Source organism: Cervus canadensis, chromosome 5, assembly GCF_019320065.1.
Source record: "Cervus canadensis isolate Bull #8, Minnesota chromosome 5, ASM1932006v1, whole genome shotgun sequence".
In the NCBI taxonomy this organism is placed as follows: domain Eukaryota; kingdom Metazoa; phylum Chordata; class Mammalia; order Artiodactyla; family Cervidae; genus Cervus; species Cervus canadensis.
The window spans coordinates 57,119,578-57,132,343 of NC_057390.1; the positions used below are offsets into that span (position 1 = coordinate 57,119,578).

Here is a 12,766-nt window from a genome sequence, read left to right on the forward strand (position 1 = left end):
AAACTCATGTCCATTGAGTCAGTGATGCCATCCAGCCGTCTCAGCCTCTATCGCCCCTTCTCTTGCCCTCAAGTTTTCCCAGCATTAGGGTCTTTTACAGTGAGCCAGCTCTTCGCATCAGGTGCAGAGCTGGGAGCTGCCAACAGCGACTTCTGCTGGCACTCCGCCGCCACTTTCCTCTCGCGCGTTTGTCCAGCAGTTTAGGCCCATCTCGGCTGCCGTAGCTCTGTCGCGCTCAGCTGTTGGGGACCGTGGTCTCTGCTAACCATGGCGGCTGAGCTTGAGGGTTCCAAGTCCCTGAGTGGGCTGTTGAGCGGGCTGGCTCAGGACACTTTCTACGGGCACCCGGGCATCACGGAGGAGCTGCTGCGGAGCCAGCTGTATCCGGAAGTGTCACCTGAGGAGTTTCGCCCCTTTTTGGCGAAGATGAAGGGGATTCTTAAGGTACCGCTTCTCCCTGCAGCCTGCGCTGCGGAGCCGAGTCTCTTCCCCGCCGCCCTCCGACTGGTCCCCTCCAAAGCTGAAAGGCTTCCCTCCTCAGACCTCCACTCCAGGGGCTCCTTGTTATGCTCCATCAGGTCCCCGGCGCTCTCTCTGTCGCCTCTTCGCACTTTCTTAGGGCAGTGCTGACCGACACCCACCGAAGACTCGGGTTCTGTCTCCAGGCTCTTCTCTGTTGTGTAGGTCACGATTTCGAGTTGCCTCTGCAGATCTCTGCGCTCCATACTTTTTAATATTAAGAGCGATCAAGCCAGCAGTTTTCCTGGGCCGTTGAAGTGTTCAAGAGTGTTAGTGGTCAAGTGTTTGCCGGGATAAGGGGTGGATTAGCCCGGGGGAACCCCGGTCAAGCAGTCTACTGTACGGTTAAGAGAGCATGTTCATCAGCTTGAAGTCAAAGCATAGCTCAGCCTTTCCCAGTAGAATTGCAATGAGAGCCAAACATAACAACTTTACAATGTCTAGTAGCTGCATTAAAAAAAAGTAAAAAGAAAAACGTGAAACTAATTTTAATATTTAACCCAATTTATCCAAAGTATTTTTTCCCATGTAATCAATTTACAAAATATTAATGAAATGTTTTATATTAGCTTTTTTATTAAGTCTTTGAAATCTGGTGTATATTTTGCATTTAAAGCACATGTCAATTGGACTAGTCACTACTGCAAGTGTTCAACAGTCGTATGTGGCTAATGGCTACCTTATTGGACCGTACTGGATTAGACTAAGAACTAGCAATAGGATGGAATCTAGTAATGAAGTGTACTCAAGAGATAATTTGTAGAAATTTATTTTTTTGGGCTTTCTATGTGTTGGGAATTCTTTTAGACATTTTCTGTTTTGTTTAATTTGTTTCTTGCAAATACCTTATATGGTACACCCCCATTTTAAAGATGGGGAAACAGGATCTGGGAGTCTAAGCATTTAGCCTAATGGTTACACTGATTAAAATCAGTGTTGAAATTTCATTTGTTATCCTTTTGCACTTGCTGTGTTTCACAACTGCTTATGAAACCTTAAAGGGCAGTTTTGTTTCTTTTTTTAAAAACTGCTTTTGCTTATAGGATTTGAATCTGGAAAATGAAAACCAAAGCAATTATTGAACAGAAAGTAAATGGATTGTCTTATTGAAATGTAAGGAGCAATATCTTTTATGTGATTCTAGACATTTTAAGTAATTTTAGTTATGAGTCGCTAGTGAATGTCTTCTGTTTCTATCAGATGTTACTCTTAAAGTGATAAAAAAAGATTTCTTAGAGAATTTGACATCTTACCTGAATTTCTGAACTGTTTTCTAGGCTTATAAAGGAATGAGAATAAGGGACTGAAGGCCGAAAAGTAAGAACAGCACAGTGTTTTACAATCTTGAAATATTGGGGGATATTTTGAATCTTCTGTATTGAAGTGTATTGAGAAAGAAGATTATGGAAACTCTCCTTTATTTTCTTTAAAATACATTGCCATGTAATATCTAGGTCTTGCTCTCACTATTCTCAGTCCTCTGCCTGAGGCTGGATTGAGGAGCAGAACTCTTGGTATTGGGAGTAGAACTGAAGATTTGCCTGCGCTTCACAGCACAGCCTCTGCACAGCTGATTGGTTTGAGGTAGGAAGGGAAAACGCCTTTGATTGGTTGATTTAGGGCGGAGACTATGGTCTCCAGATAACATCAAGTTCCAGTCTTCATTTACCTTGTAAGCACCACTGAGGGATAAACATCTCTAATTCTTATGAAAACATAAAAAGTAAATATGAATTTTAAACAAAAAGGCTTCAAGCAGAGATGGAATGTCCATCTGCAATAGAAGAGAACATACACAAATAAACATGGATTATTTTAATATAAAGCCTTGTATAAAAAAATACAAGGATGCATTTGTATGTATTTGGAAATAGAGGTCTGAGTAGACTACTATGGACAGAAAAGAGATATTAACTCTTTATGGCAAATTTCTTGGAGATGCCATTTTTGTTGCTCTTGAAGAAAGTATAGAGTATTTTAGATTACAATGAAGGGCAGCCACATAGGGCATTTAGGCTAAGAAAATAGCAGAGGTGGAGCAGGAAATTGTAGAGCAGGTTCAAGAAATGGTGAACAGTCTAATTTGACCAGTGCATGGCCATACCCAGTTTGGAGTATTGGTTGAGGAGGCAAGAAAGAAGTGAAACTACTCTTTATTTCTTTATTCCTACTAACCTTTATTCCTGCTTTTTAGCAGGTTATACTTTTTTCCCCTTCAATTAAAAAAATTTTGGTAAAACACAAAACATAAAATTTATCATTTTAACCATTTCAAAGTATACAGTTCTTTGGTATTAAATATACTGATAATGTTGTACATCCATCACAACCATCTGTATCTATAACTCTTCACCTTGTAGAACTGAAACTCTTACCCATTAAACAATAAGTCCATATAAATCACATCTCACTCTCTGACCAGCGCCCTCCATTTTACTTTATGTCCTTATGATTTTGACTACTCTAAGTGTCACATATAAGTGGAATCATATATAGTATTTTGACTTTTTTTGTGACTGGATTATTTCATTCCAGCATGGTATCTTTAAGGTTCATCCATGTTATGGTGTATGTCAGAAATTCCTTCCTTTCAAAGACTAAATAATAGTCCATTGTATGCATCAGTATGCACCACATTTTGCTTATCCATTCATCTCTCAGTGAACAGTTAGGTTGCTTCCTTGCTTTAGCTGTTGTTAATAGTGCTGCTGTGAGTATGGGTGTACAAATACCTCTTTGAGACCCTGCTTTCTGGGTATATACCCAGAAGTGGAATTGCTGGATCATATGGTAATTCTATTTTTAATTTTTTGAGAAACTGCCATCCTGTTTTCAACAGCAGCTGTGTCATTTTACATTCCCACCAACAGTGTACAAGAATTCCAATTTTTTCACATCCTTATCAGCACTTGTTATTTTCTGTGTGTGTCTGTGTGTATTTTTTGACGGTAGCTATACTAATGACTATGAAGTGGGCAGGGTATACGTTTTTACATAATGATGACTGCAGAGGTCAAAACAGTTTTTTCTTCTGTCTGTGGAATCTCAACAATCTTGAATTCAACATGCAGGCTAGAAGAAAAGCAGTGAGGAAAAATACTAAAGAAAAAACTAGGAATCTGAACAGGGAAAAAAAACCAAGGATAAAAATGGAGTAGTACCATACCTTTCAGTGATCTATAGAGCATCAAGTTCTATAAAGAGAGTGAAAATGAAGAGGGATAGCAGAGGTAGGAGGAAAGGAAGGAAGGGATGTGTAACTCCCAGCAGGAAATAGGCAGTGGGTATATGTTAATAGTCTCCTTGTTGCCAGCTGCCTGCCTTCATTTATTCATAGGCTATGTTTCAAGTTCAGCTGCTTCCTGAGCTGTAGCCTTTCCCTCTAAACTTCACATTCTGTGCCCAGGTGTAGTGTACTGATTGCTCACATTTGTGCGGGTTCCTGTTTTCCACTTGAACTGGAGCTTTTCTACCCTACTTGGCTGGGACCTTAACCCTCTGTAGCTTTGCCTGTTGATGATAGAAGGGCAAACCCTTCATCAATGTGTAGATACATGAAGCTGACTATTCACTTGCTTTAGTTTTATTTTTTGGTATCTCCTGAGAAGCAGTGAAATCAGTGAATTGAGTTTGGTATATTTAGTTAGGGAAATGACATCCTATATATATACTCTGCCATTTTTATCTAATTTTTTTTTTTTGCTCATATTTATAATTTAAACTTCTCATAGATATGTATTTGCTTAATCTCGGTTTCTTGCTTCTGCTGTTAACCTCTCAGGGATGCTCCTCAAGTCTAGTTTACTAGAATTCTGGAGAAAGATCTCAACTATGAAGCTGGATCACAGTTTGTACACTTATGTTTTGTATTCACTACTGCCCTCTGTTGGTGAAGATATTATTATATTTCCTCACCAAAATTTCATATTAAACAAAAATTTTTAGTGAAAATTCTATTGAATTTTGTTTTGTCTTTTGTTGATATAGGACTTCCCCAGTGGTTTAGTGGTAAAGAATCTGCCTGTGGTGCAGGAGGTGCAGTTGACACAGGTTCAGTCTCTGGGTCAGGAAGATCCCCTGGAGGAGGAAATGGCAACCTATTCTAGTGTTCTTGCCAGGAAAATCCTATGGTTAGAGGAGCTTCTCAGGCTACAGTTGTGGGGTTGCAAAGAGTCAGATGCAACTGAGTGTGTGTGCGTGCGTGTGCGCGCACGCACACACACACACACACACACACACACACATTGTTGATATAATTCTGTGTTCACATTGTCAATCAAAAGTTAATTTTGCCATTTCTCTTTCTTGGTATCATTTTTTTTTTAAATTGAAGTATAGTTGATTTACAGTGTATTAGTTTCAGGTGTATAGCATAGTGATTCAATATTTTTATAGATTATACTCCATTTAAAGTTATTAGAAAATAATGGCTACAATTTCCTGGGCTGTACAATCTATCCTTATTGCTTATTTATTTTGTACTATCTTCTCTATGGTGTCTCAGATGGTGAAAGCGACTGCCTTTGATGTGGGAGACTTGGGTTTGATCCCTGGGTCAGGAAGATCCCCTGGAGAAGGAAATGGCAACCCACTCCAGTACTCTTGCCTGGAAAATTCCATGGATGGAGGAGCCTGGTGGGCTACAGTTCATGGGGTTGCAAAGAGTTGGACATGACTGAGTGACTTCACTCTCACTTTTCATCTTCTCTATAATTTGTATTAAAAATATGTTTAAATCCTATTTAGAAATCTATAAATACATGCAGCAGTTTATGGTTTGGCTTTGCTGTTCCACTTTTGTCTCCTGCAGTCTGCCACCTACCTCCTACAGCACAGCTACCAGTGAACCTTGTTTTCTCCCCAAATTTATTGAGATATGACAAATAAACCAGTGATCTTTTTAAAACATACATCATACCTACTAACTGCTCTGCTTTCAACCGTGTCATATTCATGAGCTTAAAATAAGATCCAGTCCTTTTTGCCGTAGCCTGTAGTTTCCTGTGATCTCACTGTTACCAGTTTCTCTGATCTCATTGTCTTATTCCAGCCCCACTAACCTTGTCTTTAAACCTGTTAGGTGCTCTCTGAATCTGTTTAGGACCTTTGCAGGTAATTGTCCGTATGCCTGCAGTGCTTTTCCCCCAGATATTCATTTGGATTGTTTATTTACTTCATTCATTCTCTAGTTAAAAGTGATTTCCTGTGAGGTCTTCCCTGATCCATGCAAAGAGCCTCACCCTTCTTCCCCTACTCTTTTTGCCCTGCTTTACTTAATTCTCATATTTCTTACTAACTGAAATTATATATTCCCTATTGGAATGTAAGCTTTAAGAGGGCAGGACTTTATTGTTACTTTTTCCCTTTTTTTAAATCACTAACACCTAAAACTGTTTTTGGCACATGGTATGCATTTAGTAAAAATCTGTAGAATATGTGAATGAATGGATAGTGCTTAAATGTGGAAATTGCCATTAAAATAGTAATGACAGAGAGAAAACCTATGTTACTTCTGTATGGGAAGAGCTGGAAGGAATCATACTGTGGAAGGTTATAATCAGAGGTCAGCAAACTATGACCCATGAGACAAATCTGACCTGCAGCCCATTTGTATAAATAAATTTTTACTGGAACATGGCCATGTGCTCATTCATTTACATCTTGTTTGTAACAGCTTTCACCACTGTAATAGTAGAGTTGAGTGGTTGTAGCAGAGATCTTGTGGCCTTGAAAGCCTAAGATATTTACTACCTGAATCTTTACAGAAAAAGTTTGGTGATTCCTTTCTCAGAATTTGTTCCTAAATTCATGTTTAATACTTGGAAACAATATTGTATATAAATTATACGTTGGTTGCTGCTGCTGATTTAGTTGCTAAATTATGTCCGACTCTCTGCGACCCTATGAACTGTAGCCCACCAGGCTCTTCTGTCCATGGATTTCCCAGGCAAGAATACTGGAGTGGGTTGTCATTTCCTTCTCCAGAGGATATTCCTGATTCAGGGATCAAATCTCTGTCTCCTGCTTGGCAGGTGGATTCTTATACCACTAAGCCACCAGGAAAGCCCTATTTGTTGGTTACTTGATAGAAATCTAAAATAGAAATATTTAAGAAATAGGGATTATTTGGTCTTATGCACTCTTGAGGAATTTCACTAATCTCTTCTTTAGGTCATGAAGTTTGTGGTAAATGAGAAATAAGCTTTAATAATTCTGTAGTACTGCATGTGTTCTTGGTAAGACATAATTTGAATTTGGGTTTTTTATATTAAGAGGATGTAAAATTTATGTTTTATTAATATAAAATGTAAAAATTAATGTTGCAAGCTTAAGAGTCAAGTTTTACCATCAATATATGAAAACTGATTACATTTATATAAGAAAATAACATCAGTAACATATTAAGATTTAAAGTAGTAAAAGATTAAGAAATATTTTTATCCATAAAACCCTGCTTTTGTCTCTACTCTTGAAGCTGTGAAAATTTGTAATTTTTTGAGAACTAGGTTGACTGGAAAGGAAAGACCTGTGGTAATACAGTTTTCGTGTGTCTTATAATAGAGATAGGTCTTCTTTTTTTTTTTTAATTTATTTATTTTAATTGGAGGCTAATTACTTTACAGTATTGTAGTGGTTTTGCCATACATTGACATGGATCCGCCATGGGTGTGCATGTGTTTCCCATCCTGAACCTCCCTCCCTCCTCTCTCCCCATCCCATCCCTCTGGGTCATCCCAGTGCACCAGCCCTGAGCACCCTGTCTCATGCATCGAACCTGGACTGGCAATCCATTTCACTATGATAATATACATGTTTCAGTGCCATTCTCCCAAATCATCCCACCCTCACCCTCTCCCACAGAGTCCAAAAGGCTGTTCTATACATCTGTGTCTCTTGCTGTCTCGCATATAGGGTTATTGTTACCATCTTTCTAAATTACATATATATGTGTTAGTATACTGTATTGGTGTTTATCTTTCTGGCTTACTTCACTCTGTATAATAGGCTCCAATTTCATCCACCTCATTAGAACTGATTCAAATGAATTCTTTTTAATGGCCGAGTAATAAATTCCATTGTGTATATGTACCACAGCTTTCTTATCCATTTGTCTGCTGATGGGCATCTAGGTTGCTTCCATGTCCTGGCTATTATATTATATTATATTATATATATTATATTATATTATAGTGATGAACACTGGGGTACATGTGTCTCTTTCAGTTTTGGATTCCTCGGTGTGTATGCCCAGCAGTGGGATTGCTGGGTCATATGGCAGTTCTATTTCCAGTTTTTTAAGGAATCTCCACACTGTTCTCCATAGTGGCTGTGCTAGTTTGCATTCCCACCAACAGTGTAGGAGGGTTCCCTTTTCTCCACACCCTCTCCAGCATTTATTGCTTGTAGACTTTTGGATAGCAGCCATTCTGACTGGCGTGAAATGGTACTTTATTGTGATTTTGATTTGCATTTCTCTAATAATGAGTGATGTTGACCATCTTTTCATGTGTTTGTTAGCCATCTGTATGTCTTCTTTGGAGAAATGTCTTGTTTAGTTCTTTGGCCCACTTTTTGATTGGGTCATTTATTTTTCTGGAATTGAGCTGCAGGAGTTCCTTGTATATTTTTGAGATTAATCCTTTGTCAGTTGCTTCATTTGCTATTATTTTCTCCCATGCTGAAGGCTGTCTTTTCACCTTGCTTATAGTTTCCTTCATTGTGCAAAAGCTTTTAAGTTTACTTAGGTCCCATTTGTTTATTTTTGCTTTTATTTCCGATATTCTGGGAGGTGGGTCATAGAGGATCCTGCTGTGATTTATGTCAGAGAGTGTTTTGCCTATGTTTTCCTCTTGGAGTTTTATAGTTTCTGATCTTCCGTTTAGATCTTTAATCCATTTGGAGTTTATTTTTGTGTATGGTGTTAGAAAGTGTTCTAGTTTCATTCTTTTACAAGTGGTTGACCAGTTTTCCCAGCACCACTTGTTAAAGAGATTGTCTTTTCTCCATTGTATATTCTTGCCTCCTTGGTTGAAGATAAGGTGTCCATAGGTGCGTGGATTTATCTCTGAGCTTTCTATTTTGTTCCATTGATCTATATTTCTGTCTTTGTGCCAGTACCATACTGTCTTGAGGACTGTGGCTTTGTAGTAGAGCCTAAAGACAGGCAGGTTGATTCCTCCAGTTCCATTCTTCTTTCTCAAGATTGCTTTGGCTATTCGAGGTTTTTTGTATTTCCAAACAAATTGTGAAATTATTTGTTCTAGTTCTCTGAAAAATACCGTTGGTAGCTTGATAGGGCTTGCATTGAATCTATAGATTGCTTTGGGTAGTATACTCATTTTCACAATATTGATTCTTCTAATCCATGAACATGGTATATTTCTCCATCTGTTTGTGTCCTCTTTGATTTCTTTCATCAGTGTTTTATAGTTTTCTCTATATAGGTCTTTTTTTTTCTTTAGATAGATATATTCCTAAGTATTTTATTCTTTTCATTGCAGTGGTGAATGGTATTGTTTCCTTAATTTCTCTTTCTGTTTTCTCAGTGTATAGGAATGCAAGGGATTTCTGTGTGTTAATTTTATATCCTGCAACTTTACTATATTCATTGATTAGCTCTAGTAATTTTCTGATAGAGTCTTTAGGGTTTTCTATGTAGAGGATCATGTCCTCTGCAAACATTGAGTTTTACTTCTTCTTTCCACTCTGGATTCCTTTTATTTCTTTTTCTGCTCTGATTGCTGTGGCCAAAACTTCCAAAATTATGTTGAATAGTAGTGGTGAGAGTGGGCACCCTTGTCTTGTTCCTGACTTTAGGGGAAATGCTTTCAATTTTTCACCATTGAAGATAATGTTTGCTGTGGGTTTGTCATATATAGCTTTATTATGTTGAGGTATGTTGCTTCTATTCCTGCTTTCTGGAGGGTTTTTATCATAAATGGATGTTGAATTTTGTCAAAGGCTTTCTCTGCATCTATTGAGATAATCATATGTTTTTTTATCTTTCAGTTTGTTAATGTGGTGTATTACATTGATTGATTTGTGGATATTGAAGAACCCTTGCATCCCTGGGATAAAGCCCACTTGGTCATGATGTATGATCTTTTTAATATGTTGTTGGATTCTGTTTGCTAGAATTTTGTTAAGGATTTTTGCATCTATGTTCATTAGTGATATTGGCCTGCAGTTTTCTTTTTTTGTGGCATCTTTGTCAGGTTTGGTGTTCAGGTGATGGTGGCCTCATAGAATGAGTTTGGAAGTTTACCTTCTTCTGCAATTTTCTGGAATAGTTTGAGTAGGATAGGTGTTAGCTCTTCTCTAAATTTTTGGTAGAATTCAGCTGTGAAGCCATCTGGTCCTGGGCTTTTGTGTGCTGGAAGATTTCTGATTACAGTTTCAATTTCCGTGCTTGTGATGGGTCTGTTAAGATTTTCTATTTCTTCCTGGTTCAGTTTTGGAAAGTTGTACTTTTCTAAGAATTTGTCCATTTCTTCCAAGTTGTCCATTTTATTGGCATATAGTTGCTGATAGTAGTCTCATGATCCTCTGTATTTCTGTGTTGTCTGTTGTGATTTCTCCATTTTCATTTCTAATTTTGTTGATTTGATTTTTCCTCCCTTTGTTTCTTGTTGAGTCTGGCTAATGGTTTGTCAATTTTATTTATCTTCTCAAAGAACCAGCTTTTGACTTTGTTGATTTTTGCTATGGTCTCTTTTGTTTCTTTTGCATTTCTTTCTGTCCTAATTTTTAAGATTTCTTTCTTTCTACTAACCCTGGGGTCCTTCATTTCTTCCTTTTCTAGTTGCTTTAGGTTGTAGAGTTAGGTTATTTATTGGACTTTTTTTTTTTTTTCTTGAGGTAAGCTTGTATTGCTATGAACCTTCCCCTTAGCACTGCTTTTACAGTGTCCCATAGGTTTTGGGTTGTTGTGTTTTCATTTTCATTAATTTCTATGCATATTTTGATTTCTTTTTTTATATCTTCTGTGATTTGTTGGTTTTTCAGCAGCGTGTTGTTCAGCCTCTCTATGTTGGAATTTTTAATAGTTTTTCTCCTGTAATTGACATATAATCTTACTGCATTGTGGTCAGAAAAGATGCTTGGAATGATTTCAATTTTTTTGAATTTACCAAGGCTAGATTTTTGGCCCAGGATGTGATCTATCGTGGAGAAGGTTCCATGTGCACTTGAGAAAAAAGGTGAAAGTCATTGTTTTGGGGTGAAATGTCCTATAGATATCAATTAGGTCTAACTGGTCTATTGTATCATTTAAAGTTTGTGTTTCCTTGTTAATTTTCTGTCTAGTTGATCTATCCATGGGTGTGAGTGGGGTATCAAAGTCTCCCACTATTACTGTGTTATTGTCAATTTCCGCTTTCATACTCGTTAGCATTTGCCTTACATATTGCGGTGCTCCTGTGTTGGGTGCATATATATTTATAATTGTTACATCTTCTTGGATTGACCCTTTGATCATTATGTAGTGTCCTTCTTTGTCTCTTCACAGCCTTTATTTTACAGTCTATTTTATCTGATATGAGTATTGCTACTCCTGCTTTCTTTTGGTCTCTATTTGCGTGGAATATCTTTTCCAGCCCTTCACTTTGAGTCTGTATGTGTCCTTTGTTTTGAGGTGGGTCTCTTGTAGACAACATATATAAGGGTCTTGTTTTTGTATCCATTCAGCCAGTCTTTGTCTTTTGGTTAGAGCATTCAACCCATTTACATTTAAGGTAATTACTGACAAGTATGATCCCATTGCCATTTACTTTGTTGTTTTGGGTTTGAGTTTATGCTTTCTGTGTTTCCTGTCTAAAGAAGATCCTTTAGCATTTGTTGGAGAGCTGGTTTGGTGGTGCTGAATTCTCTCAGCTTTTGCTTATCTGTAAAGCTTTTGATTTCTCCATGAGATCCTTGCTGGATACAGTAATCTGGGCTGTAGGTTTTTCTCTTTCATCACTTTAAGTATGTCCTGCCATTCCCTTCTGGCCTGAAGAGTTTCTATTGAAAGATCAGCTGTTATCCTTATGGTAATCCCCTTCTGTGTCATTTGTTCTAATCTTGCTGCTTTTAATATTTGTTCTTTGTGTTTGATCTTTGTTAATTTGATTAATATGTGTCTTGGGATGTTTCGCCTTGGGTTTATCCTGTTTGGGACTCTCTGGGTTTCTTAGACTTGGGTGACTATTTCCTTCCCCATTTTAGGGGAGTTTTCAACTATTATCTCCTCAAGTATTTTCTCATGGCCTTTCTTTTTGTCTTCTTCTGGGACTCCTATGATTTGGATGTTGGGGCATTTAACATTGTCCCAGAGGTCCCTGAGGTTGTCCTCATTTCTTTTGATTCTTTTTTCTATTTTCCTCTCTGCTTTGTTTATTTCCGCCATTCTAGCTTCTACCTCACTTATCCTATCTTCTGCCTCCGTTATTCTACTGTTGGTTCCCTCCAGTGTTTTTGATCTCATTTATTGCATTATTCATTATATATTGACTCTTTTTATTTCTTCTAGGTCCTTGTTAAACATTTCTTGCATCTTCTCAATCTTTGTCTCCAGGCTATTTATCTGTAACTCTATTTTGTTTTCAAGATTTTGGATCATTTTCATATCATTATTTGGAATTCTTTATCAGGTAAGTCCCCTATCTCTTCCTCTTTTGTTTGGCTTGGTGGGCATTTATCCTGTTCCTTTATCTGCTGAGTATTTCTGTCCCTTTCTGTCTTGTTTATGTTGCTGTGTTTGGGGTAGCCTTTCCATATTCTGGCAGTTTGTGGTTCTTCTTTATTGTGGGGTTTCTCACTGTGGGTGGGGTTGGACGGGCAGCTTGTCAAGGTGTCCTGGTTAGGGAAGTTTGTGTCGGTGTTCTGGTGGGTGGAGCTGGATTTCTTCCTTCTGGAGTGCAGTGAAGTGTCCAGTAGTGAGTTTTGAGATGTCAGTGGGTTTGGTGTGAGTTTGGGCAGCCTGTATATTGACACTCAGGTCTATGTTCCTGTGTTGCTGGAGAATTTGCTTGGTATGTCTTGCTCTGTAGTGCTTGGTTTCAGTGTAGGTATGGAGGCTTTTGATGAGCTCTTATCAATTAATGTTCCCTGGAGTCAGGAGTTCTCTGGTGTTCTCAGGTTTTGGACTTAAGCCTCCTGCCTCTGGTTTTCAGTCTCATTCTTACAGTAGCTTCAAGACTTCTCCATCTATATAGCACTGATGATAAAACATCTAGGTTAATGATGAAAAGTTTCTCCACAGTGGGGG

At 38.0% G+C, this 12,766-nt stretch overlaps 1 protein-coding gene across 1 annotated transcript in view; it reads left to right on the forward strand.

Moving 5' to 3' along the window:
• The first annotated feature begins 227 nt into the window (after positions 1-227).
• COMMD1 (copper metabolism domain containing 1) overlaps positions 228-12,766 on the forward strand; it is a 200,753-nt gene continuing 188,214 nt past the window's right edge. The window contains exon 1 of the mRNA XM_043468854.1: positions 228-444. Coding sequence (XP_043324789.1) covers positions 268-444 — 177 coding nt within the window. The 5' untranslated portion in view covers positions 228-267. The remainder of the gene's footprint in view (positions 445-12,766) is intronic.